This window comes from Calonectris borealis, chromosome 1 (genome assembly GCF_964195595.1).
Source record: "Calonectris borealis chromosome 1, bCalBor7.hap1.2, whole genome shotgun sequence".
Taxonomy (NCBI): Eukaryota; Metazoa; Chordata; class Aves; order Procellariiformes; family Procellariidae; genus Calonectris; species Calonectris borealis.
Genome location: NC_134312.1, coordinates 205210427 through 205223940, shown reverse-complemented (window position 1 = coordinate 205223940; position 13514 = coordinate 205210427). Strand labels below are relative to the sequence as shown.

The window sequence follows — 13514 nt, the reverse complement described above, 5'->3', positions numbered from 1 at the left end:
GAAATGTGGCCAAGCAACTGTGTTTTACGCTGGTGTCAGGGAGAAAAGGTAAAACGGCCGAGTTGCAGCAAGTCCCGTCCTCGCCAGCCCCTCAGGACAGCAAAACCGTACGAGCGGGCTGTGTCTGTAGCCGCTTGCTGTGGGGAGAGCAGCGCTAGCGAGAGCCAAGGCACCCGAAAAGGCCGTCGCCTCCGCAGCAGCCCTGCTTGCTTCCGTCAGTGCTAGCGCGAGGTCCCGAAGGCAAGGCCGTGGGCCTGCGCCGCTGCCCCTCCGGCCGCTCCCCTTCCCGGCGGCGGGGGGCACAGGCCGCCCGGGCCGCCCGCCAGCCCCGCACGGCGCCGCGCCCACGGGGCTGGAAATCCCCGCCCTGGGCCGCGACAGGCCGGGCCGGGCCGCCGGGGAAGCACGCTCTCCTGGCGGGTTTCCCCGGCCGGGAGGAAAGTACCTAACGTCCCCGCTGACGCCGGCGGGGCCGGGGCCTCCCTCCTCGCCTCAGTGCAGCTGCTTGAACGAGGAGAGGGCGGCGAGGCCGAACGGAGGAGCCGGCTGGCCGATGCCCCAGGGCTGAGGGGCACGGACACGCTCCTCCCGCCAGCGGCCGCCACACGAAGGCGCTCGCTCGCTCGGGGGCCGGGAGGGACAACCCAGCGGGCCTGCAGCTCCCCCGGCCCCGCGGGAAGGACCGAGGAAGGGGAGGCACGGCCCGCCCCGTCAGGCCGCGCATGCGCCCGGCGGCCGCCGGGGCTTTCCCGGAGCGGCGCCTCCACTCGGCGTTTCCCGGGCAGGGGCGGTGCCGGCCGGGGGCACCTCTCCCCCCTGCCCCCTTGCCAGGCACCGTATATAGGCTGGGGCGCGCACCAGGCCCGCCCGCTGTGGGGGGCCGACCGGAGACCGTGAGTACAGGGGGGTGCGGGTGGGGGCCGGGCCGCGGCCTGGTGGGGCCCTGCCGGCAGAGCGCTGCTGCTGCGTGGGCTGCGCCGGGTTTCCGCGCCCGGCCGAGGGGGTGCGTCGTGTCAGGGGGCGGCTGCGCCTGTCACCAGCCTCGCGGTGCCGGCTTGTGGCCGCTGGGCTCGGCCGGCGGCAGGGGAGACCCGGGGCGGGCTGAGGGGCCTGCTCTGCCCCCGGCGCTGGAGGGGGGCGCGGCAGCCCTGCTGGATGGCCGCTCAGGGAGCGGGGCTCGGGCCCTGCGGGAGGCCCGGGACGGCTGCCAGCGACGCGCGGTGGCGGCGGTAGCGTGAGGGTGGAGGCGCGGCGAGCGAGGCCCTGGCGTGGCGGGGAGGGACGGCGCGGGCTGATGGGGGGGCCTGGGGCTGGCGTTGAGGGTGCGCGACCGCGCACAGACGCCGCCGGGTGGATTTCGGTGCTCGAGATCTGTAAGCTTAGGCAAGGGTGCTTGGAATGTAAACTTGTTTTGCCTGGCACAAAGAGCAAACAAGCGTAGAAGAGTATTAAATTGAGTTTTGAGCTTGCTGTACTTTAAATATCACTACTCGGGCTTGAATAACTTCCTAGTGTCGCTGCAGGATAATGGAAGAAAAAAACGATGAGATTCAGAGCAGCTGGGTGACTCTGGAAATCAAGGATACTCAGTACTATAGTGGAGCGTAATATTAGAAGAGCGTTCGGCAGAAAATGAGTGCAGGATCTCAGGTTTAAGTGATCCTGAATGTTTTTATGATTATCAGGATCTCAGTTGGCTCTGATATTTCTAGTAATTTACTCTGAGGTATCAGACTTTCTCCGGTATGGAAACTGGCTTAACTTCTTGGACGAGCATCGTTCATGTATGTTGATAGTTTAGTCCCACCATCTGTGTTAAAGGAGTGGACTGGTGTAAGGCATTTTTAGCTCATGTCCTCAGTGATTAAGAAGCTAGTACTAGTAATAGTGTGACCGTATTAAGAACATACCTACTAGGAGTTACTGAGATGAGTAGGAAATGCTCTGCTGTTTTCCAGTAGGTGATTTTTTTTAGGGCTGTGTCATCATGACAAGTATATCTGTTTTGAGTCTTTCCTGGAAGAACTTTTTAGGAACTGATACTGTAATATATGCTATATATGTATCTAGGAATAAATATAAAATTATATATTTAAAAACTTTTGAACTTTATCTTTGCTCTTACCTGAAATTTTTGGTGAAGTTCAGTTTTGCTGAAGTCCTGTGCTTCAACTATCATTGGATTTAACTAAATTAGAATTTAATTTAAGTGCTCTTAATTTAAGTCAGTGTATTAAAACTGGATCCTCATTGTTTGAGACTCTGCAGGCTTTAAACCAATTTAAATGGATGCAACTTCTTTAGTACAAGAGATCTTACCTTTAGTTGTACAGCTTGTGATCAAGCAGCCTGATTCATCTATCTGCCAAAAAAGTTCTGTTTGTGGATTAAACGGTTTTGCAATGTGTCAGTAACAGGGAAATTAAGTAACCGTAGGACAGTATGTAAAGTTGACTCCCTGAAACTTTCTAGCTAACATTACAAAAAAGCTTATGATGAGATTTTAGTGTTTCAATTTGTGTAATTCCTGTTTGTCTAGACATCACATGCACCTCATTTTGTATATTTTGAAACACTCCTCTCTTTCTTCCTTACAGGTTTTGTTCCGCCCGAAAGAATTAAATGATTGAAACTATAGATACTTACAATTTCTTCTTGCGAACAGTCAGTATCAATATGGAGGCGTAGGCACCTTAGAAGGGACTTTAGTCTGAACTCTGGGAGGTAGTTCTGTGCACAAATAAAGAAACTAAGGCTTTAATTTTTTTTTTTTTAATCTGAGGATTGTTTGCTTCTGTATGCCATAAACATGGCATACAGAAAAAACTTAATTCAACAGTATAAAGCATTAGAATGTCCCGACACAAGGCAATTCATTTGTGTTAAATTTGATAACTGTATACTTGTAACTAAGGCACCAGGTTAAAACTGAAATGCTCTGTTCAGTCTGTGCTGACAACGTTATAGACACAAAAGCCTGGGGCTATTCCAGTCTTGTTAATTAAGACAGTTGATCCTTGTCAGAGACACTGTATAGGGTGTGTTTATCTCATAGCTGAATATTCAATGTATGTGCAGTTGAGTGTAAACTAACTTCTTTAGTATTAACAATTATTACAACAATATGCAGAAGTTGAGGGTTTTTTTTGAAGTCTAGTAGTAACAAATATACCAGATCAATTCAGTAATATCAGTTCAGGGGCTCTTTTTTCGTATGCCTTCTAAGTTTGATAAACTATTATTTTCAGCCTCCTGATGAGGTTTATAAACTAAAATCTTTACATGTGTATTAGCTATCTGGGGTGAAATAGTTCTTAAATCACTTAACATATGTTCTGGTTAAAAATGATGTCGTTTTAGTTGCCCCCATTTTAGTTTCTTTATTGACAAAGGATTCTGATAAACCCATTTGAGGTTTTTCCCCTCTGGATCCCACCTCCCCTAGCTTGACAAATTGATACTGCAAATTGATACAAACTGATATACAGTACAAGGAAAGCATGTGATGCCTATATGATTCAAGGGAAAGTCCTTTTTGACACGCTTTCTTCAATTGTCAAAATGGGATGGGGCAGCTCTTGCACTGAAAGCAGTTGTGTAAACTGAGTACAAGAACTTCCCAAATGTTTAAAGACTGTTAATCATGAGGCTGATTCTATTTGCATATGCATTCAAAGTTGCACATTGAAGTATTTAATTTTCAGGTTCTTACTTTTGTACAGGCAGGGGTTATTCCGAATTGCCTTTAATGCACACAACTACCTCCCAGAGGAAGACTTGTCCCATTCTTCCAAAAATAGTTCATTATGAACATAATGGAAAATAGCCCTTTCTTGGCTAGCATCATGAAGCAGAATGCTTTGTGCGGTGAACTGAAGTATGACTTGTCCTGTGAACTCTACAGAATGTCGACGTTTTCCACTTTCCCTGTTAAAGTGCCACTGTCAGAACGGAGTCTTGCCCGGGCTGGGTTTTATTACACTGGCGTGCAAGATAAAGTTAAGTGCTTCAGTTGTGGCTTAACATTGGATAACTGGCAACCAGGAGATAATGCTATGGAAAAACATAAACAGCTGTATCCTAGCTGCAGTTTTGTTCAAAACATGCTTTCGGTTAACAACCTGGGACTGTCCTCTCGTTCTGCCTTTTCGCCTCTGGTCACAAACAGTCTCTCACCATCTCTACGTTCCATAACACTTTCTCCAAGTTTAGAACAAGTTGGATATTTCAGTGGCTCTTTTTGCAGTTTTCCTCAAGACCCAATAACTACTAGGGCAGTTGAAGACCTTTCATTCTTGAGACCTAAACTTCACAATCCTTCAATGAGTACAGAAGATGCTAGACGACGCACTTTTCACTCATGGCCACTGACGTTTCTCTCGCCCACTGATCTGGCAAAGGCTGGACTTTATTACTTGGGGACAGCAGACAAAGTTGCTTGTTTCACCTGTGGTGGTCAGCTGAGTAACTGGGAACCAAAAGATAATGCTATGTCAGAGCATCGGAGACACTTTCCTAACTGCCCTTTTGTGGAAAACCTTACCCGAGACCAGCCAAGTTTCAATGTTTCAAATGTGAGCATGCAAACCCATGAAGCACGTGTTAAAACATTCATAAATTGGCCAACTAGAATTCCAGTTCAGCCTGAACAGCTTGCAGATGCTGGCTTTTACTATGTAGGTAAGAAAAACTGACGTCTCTGGTTTTATTCATACCGCTATGTCAGCTTTTACTTTAAGTTGTGTGAATGTTTGCTAGATATTTTGCCTTTTTTTTTTTTTAAAGGTCGCAACGATGATGTCAAGTGTTTTTGCTGTGATGGTGGGTTAAGGTGCTGGGAATCTGGAGATGATCCATGGATTGAGCATGCAAAGTGGTTTCCAAGGTAACTTGCAAAATCTTTATCATAATTTGTTCACATCCTTTCTACTTAAATACTTTTAATTTTAGCAGATATGTACTGCACTTAATAGTTAATTAAAGCATTTCTTCATTAAGCATAATGGTTAATGCTTTCCACTTCATAATTAAAAGCTGTGTGCATCCCCAAATCACTATTAGCAAGTGAGGCTGCATTGTTAATGAGCATACTTAGCTAAGAGAAGCAGTCAGAAAGCAGACTGAGGAGAACAAAAGCTGCTGAGAAATGAAGTAGAAGGAATATCTAACTCCTTTGGTCTAGTTCTGTGCCCACGCTGAATGTTCTTGAACCAGTCTTTCAGCAGGTGTGGTTTAGTTTCTTCGGTGTGGAAAAACTTGTGAAGAAGATTTCAGCAGTTGTTTAACATGTCTCTGTTGGAAAAATGACAGAAATAACTCTTTAAAATGTCCCCCATAATTAAATGGCAATTGCATACATAATTGCTATCTGTGCCTGTGGAAATCTCCACCTACATTAATGACAGAAATAGCTGCACTTAATTTTAGGAAAGCTAATAATAATTTTTCACATTGTAGATCTCAAGCTAGTCTTTCATGGGCAGTTTACCAGCTACTGCTGGACTACACGATGTATGTAGAGTTAACTGATACCTTTGTCTCCTTCTGTGTTACACCTCTCAGTAAATGTACTTAAGAGATATAACTCTGCGTTAGTGAAGCAGATCTGGCTTTGATAGTGGTGTTAAATTTTGTTAACTACTTTTGAATGATTTGAGTAGGAGATAAGAATGGTGAGATGCGAGATAGAAACAGTTTATCACTGCACGTTGTAGTGACGCTGACACGGTATCATTTCTCATGACATGCCATTTTGATTAGAAGTGGTAGCAGAATGTAAAGCTGCTGCATTTATATACCTAAACCTACTGACTGCTGAACATCATGGAAAAGCTTTATCAAAGTGTCACCAGACACTAGGCTATATCAGGCTTCCAATTAAGAGAACTCTTTCACTTCTGAAGGAAGAGAAACACGTACTTAAGTTATGGTGTGTTAGTGTAAACTGTTTTATTCTTCTGTATTTTTTTTTCTTTTTTTGGCAAGTGGAAAGTATAATTTAGTACACTTTTGTCAATGTTTCAGGTGTGAGTATCTGCTTCGAGTAAAAGGAGGAGAGTTTGTAAGTCAAATTCAGGCCAGGTTCCCCCATCTTCTTGAACAGGTAAACTTTACTGTTCTGTAACTTTGATTTTTCTCTTGTTGAAGAGTGCTGTGTTCTTTTTGGGAGTTTGGTCCATCCTTCTCCTCACTTGTGCATATATTTTTACTGGGTTTCTAACATAAATGCTTTTTATGAGCACAAAAACGAAACCAGTACTGAACCATGGCTAACGGACTTGGACTTACTAGAGTTTAACCTGTCCAGATTACTTATGGAAAGTGTTATGAGGCAGTGAGCTCCTTCGTGTCAGAAGAAGGAAATTCTGATTATTTCTGTGAATAATGCAGATCAGTAATTGTTATTTCGGAAATGAGTCATGGACAGCCTGAATTATTTCTATCCTTAATGCTTCTGGCAAGAGTAAGCCAAACTTCTCTTCATGGAAGTGGTCAGCACTAACTTTATATTAGTTGTATAGTTGCACAAATTTGCAGACTTGTGCAACCACATCTAAAATACTTAACAGGTACCATTCAGGTAAAAAGCTTAGCATGGTTGATGAGGGAAGAATATGTTAGAAGGGTATGTGTGGGGAAAAGCCGTACTTTGATACTAATGCAGTTCTGTTGTGTTCCACAGCTCTTGTCAACCTCTGATACGCCTGTAGATGAAAACATTGATCCCGCAAGTATGTATATTAAATTATATTTTTAAACTTCCTCAACACTTTGCAAACTTAATGATTGGCTATTCAAAGCTAACTTGCTTAAAAATTCTTAGATTTTCTTGGAAACAACAATATTAAAGGGGTTTTTAATGAACGATAAAAGTTAGGTAGCTTCAATGATATATAGACGAACTTCCAAGGAAAGACCTTTAAGAGATCTTGTCTTTCATTTTCCTTATTTTCATACTAGCAGCTCATATTAAGATTTTTGGTTTTGAATGTTTGGCATCCACTGTATTTGTGGTTTTTAGTTTCATGGTTGGGTTAAACAGAACAAGTCGATTTGGCATTTGTTAAATTCACCTATGGTATTGAACTTGGTGGAACAGTTGCTAGAGGGTATCATGACTATGCAATTATGCAACTCCATTTTAGGCACATAGCTAGGTAAATGCCCTGAGTTGAGCAGCAGTGGTCAAGGAGAGGGTAGGACAAGCTGATAAAGGGAAGTCTTTCTGAGTTGGACTCTAGTTATGGTGGAAATAAACTCCTCCCAGAGGGTGAGTGGGTTATGCTATCATAGTCCCTGCTGTTTGAGGACAATGAGTCAGGATCCCACGTGCCTGGTGCTTAGGAAGTTGAATGGAAAATACTGATCAAGAGATGGAATAGAGCAATTGTTTGTACTATAAACTCTGAATTTGATTCCTGTCCCTCCCCCCTCCCCCCCCCCCCCCATTTTTCAAGGCTGAAGTTAGAAATGACTAAGTATAAAAAAGCTGCGAAGACACAATGGAATTCTCTGTGGTTTCTCTGGATTATCCTAGATTTTAGTGAAGGCCTGACATGGATTGAAGTTTATCATGGATTCAATCCAATTGAATCTAAGTGACTGGCTTCCGTTTTTAAAACTAACTACTTAAATAGACTTTTTTAACGATTGAAACTTTTTAATGCTAGATATTCATGTATATATGCGTATGTGTAGGTAATGTCAATGTGTCTGACTTCTGGGTTGTATGGGTATTTATTCTTTATATTATACATGGTGATTTTCCTCTTTGATTAGTTATTCATTTTGAACCTGGAGAGAGTCATTCAGAAGATGCAATCATGATGAACACGCCTGTGGTTAAAGCTGCCTTGGAGATGGGATTCAGTAGAAGGCTAATAAAGCAAACAGTGCAAAGTAAAATCTTGACCACTGGAGAAAACTACAAGACTGTTAATGATCTTGTGTCTGATCTGCTCACTGCTGAAGATGAGAAGAGGGAAGAAGAGAAAGAGAGACAATTTGAAGAAGTGGCATCAGGTACGCATAAGGCATGAATAAAAGTGAAAGCAGAAGCGGTTTGTGTTATGTATAGTTTTTATAATTGTTTTTATTCACTAAGTGATTTAATTTAATTGCTATTAGGATCAGCTTCTGTAGAAGCATTGTCAGAGTATCTGTATGGAACTGGCAGTCTGGGAATTGTTTCATTCCCTTTAAAGGAGGATGTTTTATACAGGTGCCAAGGGTTCAGAATCGCCTGATTCTCTCCACAGGAACAAAGCCACATTTTTTAATTTGTGTGCCTTTATATTGCTGTTAATAAAATAAATGGAACCAAAATACTTTACTTGGCACACTCTACTCATTTTTTTTTTTCCAAATTTGCCTGCTCTTTAAGCTACTTGAATCGGTGAGCCACCATATCCACCACCTAGAAGAGGCCATGAACTCTTACAAATTTAAATTCTGTAAGATGGCCAAAGGTCTGCTTTTCTGTGTCTGACTCAACCATGTAAGTCAGCTATTTAACAGTGTTTATTTGATGTGTCTTTAACATTCCCTACTGTTTTTTAATACCATAAAAGTTTTGAAGCCTAAAAAAATCCTACTATTTTTGAGTCTGTGAAGCAGTAATGGAACTTCTCAATCATAAATTGAATTAAGACTGCTTCTTTCCTACTTGCATGTTCTATCAAAAAAGCATAGATGGATTCAGCCATTAAATCTTAATGCAAATGATTTTTTTGTTGTTGTTGTTTGTGGTAGACTATTTAAAAAAAAAAATCTCCCAAGTCTGGTTGTGCTGGGCTTCTGTTTTCTTGAACATAATTCTGTTGGACACCTCTTAGAAAACCTTGATTCTATCTACATCTCAGACGTGATTTTGACTGCCACTGACTAAAGTTAACCTGTTGGTTGTCAGTGAGTTAGCGTTGGTGTTATGCAGAGGTGTTGTTTTTTCTTTGCAGTTCTGCAGAGAATGTAAGTCTTGGTAGTGTGAAGTTAGACGAGATCCCCTCAGATAATTTAACCTAGAGATGGGAGCAGGAGGGTTCATTGGTGAAAAGGCTTCAGCTCAGAAGCTGCTTGTATGTGGTTTTCTTAAGTCTCTTCTTTATGTGAATACCACTAAAACTTACTGAGGTCTTTATTAATGAGTAGTAAGCACACATTTCAAGTAAAGTTTAAAGAATGTATCAATTACTGTTAAGCAGAAATGCAACTTGGAGTAGTGTATTCCTAACAAACATCTAATCCCCTTTGCATTCCAGATGATTTGTCCTTAATCCGGAAGAATCGAATGGCTTTATTCCAACGCTTAACATGTGTACTTCCAATCCTGGGGAGTTTGTTATCAGCTAAAGTGATAACGGAACTTGAGCATGATGTTATTAAGCAGAAGACTCAGACACAATTGCAAGCAAGGGAATTGATAGATACAGTTTTAGTGAAAGGAAATGAAGCAGCCAGCATATTTAAAAACTGTCTACGAGATTGTGACCCTGTACTGTACAAAGATTTATTTGGTATGTCTGTCTTTTTTTTTTTTTTTAAGAATGTAAATTTACAGAAGTCTAACCAGTGCTGTCATAGCAACCTAAAGATAAAAAAAACCAAACAGATGCTGTTTGAATATAGATTAGTCAAATGACTAGCATTTTTTTTCTCTTATTTTAGTGGAGAAGAACATGAAGTATGTTCCCACTGAAGATGTTTCAGGTACTTAAACTCTATCTTCTTACTTTAAAGGGTATTGTGGGACAAATAGCTAACATCATAAAAAAGAAAATTGCTTTGGTTAAGAAGTAGGTTTTATGCTTTACCCTCTCCCTAATTTTGCTTTGGTAAGAGGACACCTGAAAAAGTTAAGTGCATGTGCAGACTTGCAAGCAAGTCTATCTGCTGTGCCTTACATGTGCTTTTGCACCTAAGGAGGTAGAGCTTTCTGGAGCTTGACGATTCAAGCATGTGCTGGACTTGATCCTGGTACAACATTCAGGCATTTGGTAAAGACCGGACAGTGAATAGTCGGTTAGCATTTCACAGCAGGTATCATCATCTCTACTTTTCCAAAGTGGGTTATAGGTGTCCTAAGATCTAGTTTGACCAACAGCTGGGTAGATAAAAACTTGTCAGACATGGGATTGAGTTTTCTTGGTTCTTAGTCCTATAGCTTAATATGTTAATAGACTGCAGAAAAGTATACAAGCCTGAATATAGCTCAGTTCCACCAGTCAGGCTGTGCTCTGTGCTTCTAATATCCAAGCAAGAAAAGTACAGCATTTGCTAAAATGTAAGCATTGGTTGGTCTCAAGAACTACAGTTGGCCTCCAATCCCTGAGCGGTTTGTTGTCTGACAGAAGTGGAAAGTAGACTAGTTCCTTGCATGCCACTTTCTGAGCTCTGGAAAATGTACTTATTCTCTCACTGCCATCTATATTTAGTGGATACAGATGGGGAAATAAAGGGTGAAGTGGAACATGGCTATATTCTAATTAGAATGCACATACATTCAGGCTTCTTAAAAAGTTAAATAATTTTTTCCAGGTTTACCTATGGAAGAACAACTAAGAAGATTGCAAGAGGAAAGAACATGTAAAGTTTGCATGGACAAAGAAGTTTCTATTGTTTTTATTCCATGTGGTCACTTAGTGGTATGCAAAGAATGTGCACCGTCCCTTAGAAAATGCCCTATTTGCAGGGGGACAATAAAGGGTACAGTTCGTACATTTCTTTCGTAAAGAGGGAAACCTGCAAAATGTCTTTGTTCCTTCATCCCCCAACTGTTGAAGCTTAAGCCAGCAGTGTCTTAAGAATGGAAAATTGTGGTACAGAAGATGATTCATCAACTACCTAACACTGTTGTGTAATAGTAAACACCATTATGAACATACTAGGTCTTCCTTGCCAAAGACTATTTCTGTTCATAAAACTAACTCGATACTAAGGTGAAGTTTTTGTAGCTTTCCTTTCTGAGTAAGGAAAGCAGTTTCACTATATGCCCTTGTGTCAGTTTGAATAAAAAGCTTTCTGGCTGAGTTCCTAAAATGGAGCTTGGCATAACTCTTCTGATGAGATTCCTCCATATGGATGTGAGAAAAGACATAAAGATTGCTGTTTATTAATAATTAATATTAATTAACTTCAGCTACTGTTTTGGTTCTGTTTTGGCTTTCCTGTGGACTTGAGGAGGAAAGAAGCTAACTGTTGCAGGAACAGCAGGACTTTTAAAAAAGTTTTGTTTATATCTGGATACTTGTGTAATGTGTATTAATAGTTTATATGAAGACTGAATTAAAATATTTCTACTCCTTAAATGAGTGCTTGTTTACTCTGTTCCCATTGTTGGCTTTTCTCTGTAGACTGCAGTGATTAGAATGCTGTCTTTTCCCGACAAAAGTTTGGGGTTTGTTTGCCTGCAAAAGTATAAGAATACTTAATTCTGTGTGTCTTTTAATTCATTTTTGAACAGGGAAGTGAGCTTCTATGCTGCTTGGTGATTCCCTCTGGTAAAGTAGGGGGTCAGATTTTTATCCTTATTTAAAAACACCCCCCACCCCCCCCCCCCCCCCAACCCCTAACAGCATCTGGTACTTCCTTCTGTCTTGATTTTTTCAAAGGATAGAAATCCTGGCCAGGAATGGTCCTCATGACCTTAGAGGTGAGGCAGAGGGTAGCTGTACAGCAATATAGCCTTTATGCTAGGGATTAAAAAGTAAAAGCTGCTTTTCTGCATTTGGAACTTTATAGTGATTGTGCAATTAAATAGTAGGATCTTCCAGCCCACTCTGAACTCTTGTGTCTTGTTTTGTAAGCTGGTGGCCCAGGGACTCTTACTTCCTTACTGGTTGACTCTTACTTTACCATTTTCTGCTTTGTATCCCTAGACTTGAACAGTAGATACCTACAGGGGGAAAGCGTTCATAGATATTGCTCAAAGATTTCATGTAAAACAGTGGCAGAAGAACACTGCCAGGATAATGGCATCAGATCCTGCAGTAGTGGTGTCAGTTTGTCTGGCTCTAATTGTGAAGTCAGTCTTCTGCAGACCTATCTTAATGCCCAAGTGTGGACCTCTCAATCTTCGGACCTGCCAGCAATAAGATGTTTTTAACAGTATTTTGGTGTCTTGCGCTCTGTAGTGCGAGATGAAAATACCATTTCCTGAAGTTTCAGGATGCCAATGTTTGCAAGTTCTGCGCATGTAACTGGCTTTCATCACTTCATATATGGCTCTTAGCTATACATGTGTTACCTCGTCTAAAAAGAGAGCACCCCATATGTATGAAAGTAGTAAAGTGTATACATTAAAAAGAACTTGTGCAGGCTGTGTAACTTGTGACTCATTAATGACTTACCCTTGTGCAATGATTGCCTAGTGTTTAGAGCAAGGCTTGTATTAAGTGGGGGAAATGTTTGTCACTAGCAAATAAATTTCTATTCATACTTACAGTTGCTGTATGTTTGGCATTTGTATACATCTTTCCCGTTGTACATCTGAGTTGTAATTTAATAAAAGTCCCCCTCTAAGTCTGTGAAAGAGACCTCTGGGTCTCGTCCTATAATCACCTGCCACCTGGGGAAATCTGTCCACTGAGTTTGGAATATAGACTGTGCGTGGAGTTAACAGCATGTTTTATTTCTAGCATAATGGCAGCCACAGCATTGAATCAAAGTTTTGGCTAGCTAAAAAGGGCCAAAACATGTACTTTTGTCTGTTAATTATGTGATTGTGGCTGATTTGTTAGCAGATTCAGGATGTTTTCATCAGTAGTACTGATGACTAAATTTAGTGAGGACAATTGTGCGAAGGAAGTTACAGATACATTCTAGTTATCGTCTGTTTGTCTTTCCCCTCTGTCTCCAAGCAGTACCTCCTGGGCTAGAGTCCCTTTCAAAATAATACTGGAGATACTAATTTTAAAGAAATCTTGCTTTGCTGTCTGGGCGGTTAGGGGAGGGGTGTAAGAATCTGGACTGGTTTGTCTTTAAACATTTTTAGTGAGAACTCGGCAACACTGATCTTTGGTTTCATTCATTTTTCCATAATTTCTGCAACACCTTCATGCTGTGCATTAGCTGGCACTATAATTGTTTTAATGCTTTGGTATACATTCCTTGCAGTACATAGGATTCTTTAACTGTAGGTTGGCTTGCTGCAATTCTTTTAAATGCAGAATTTTGTCCAACTTTATTACATGTACATATCTGCCCTTTAATTTTGATGTTAAAAATGTAAATATTTCAAACCTAGCATGTAGTTTTAAACAGCTTTGATTAACATACTTTTGCTTTTCTGGTTTTGAGATGATTCTAAAGGCTCTTTTATCTTGTGTAGCAACTTAAAAAGTTGTCAAAGATTATGAAAGCTTGTTAAGGAATAAAGCACATGACTTGAGATTTGATATTCAGATCCGGAAATTAGTAATAGAACCAAGTATACTTTCTACAGATTAAGATGAGTCTGCAGGGGGAGCTGGAGAGGTCAGACTTACCTGAAGAGTGTGGAATTATTAGTATGTAAGCCT

At 41.5% G+C, this 13514-nt stretch overlaps 1 protein-coding gene across 2 annotated transcripts; it reads left to right on the top strand.

The window, feature by feature from the left end:
* Positions 1-713: 713 nt before the first annotated feature.
* Positions 714-11303, top strand: BIRC2 (baculoviral IAP repeat containing 2). 2 transcript variants are annotated; one of them, XM_075140085.1, is made up of 9 exons: positions 714-893; positions 2598-4680; positions 4786-4885; positions 6025-6103; positions 6683-6731; positions 7780-8022; positions 9258-9512; positions 9664-9705; positions 10534-11303. In XM_075140085.1, the coding sequence occupies exons 2-9, from the start codon at positions 3807-3809 to the stop codon at positions 10725-10727; spliced, it is 1836 nt and encodes a 611-aa protein (XP_074996186.1). In that variant the 5' UTR covers positions 714-893; positions 2598-3806; the 3' UTR covers positions 10728-11303. The 2 variants fall into 2 exon arrangements, with proteins under 2 accessions (XP_074996186.1, XP_074996187.1); XM_075140086.1 differs by lacking the exon at positions 9258-9512 and having other exon boundaries at positions 727-893.
* Positions 11304-13514: the final 2211 nt, after the last annotated feature.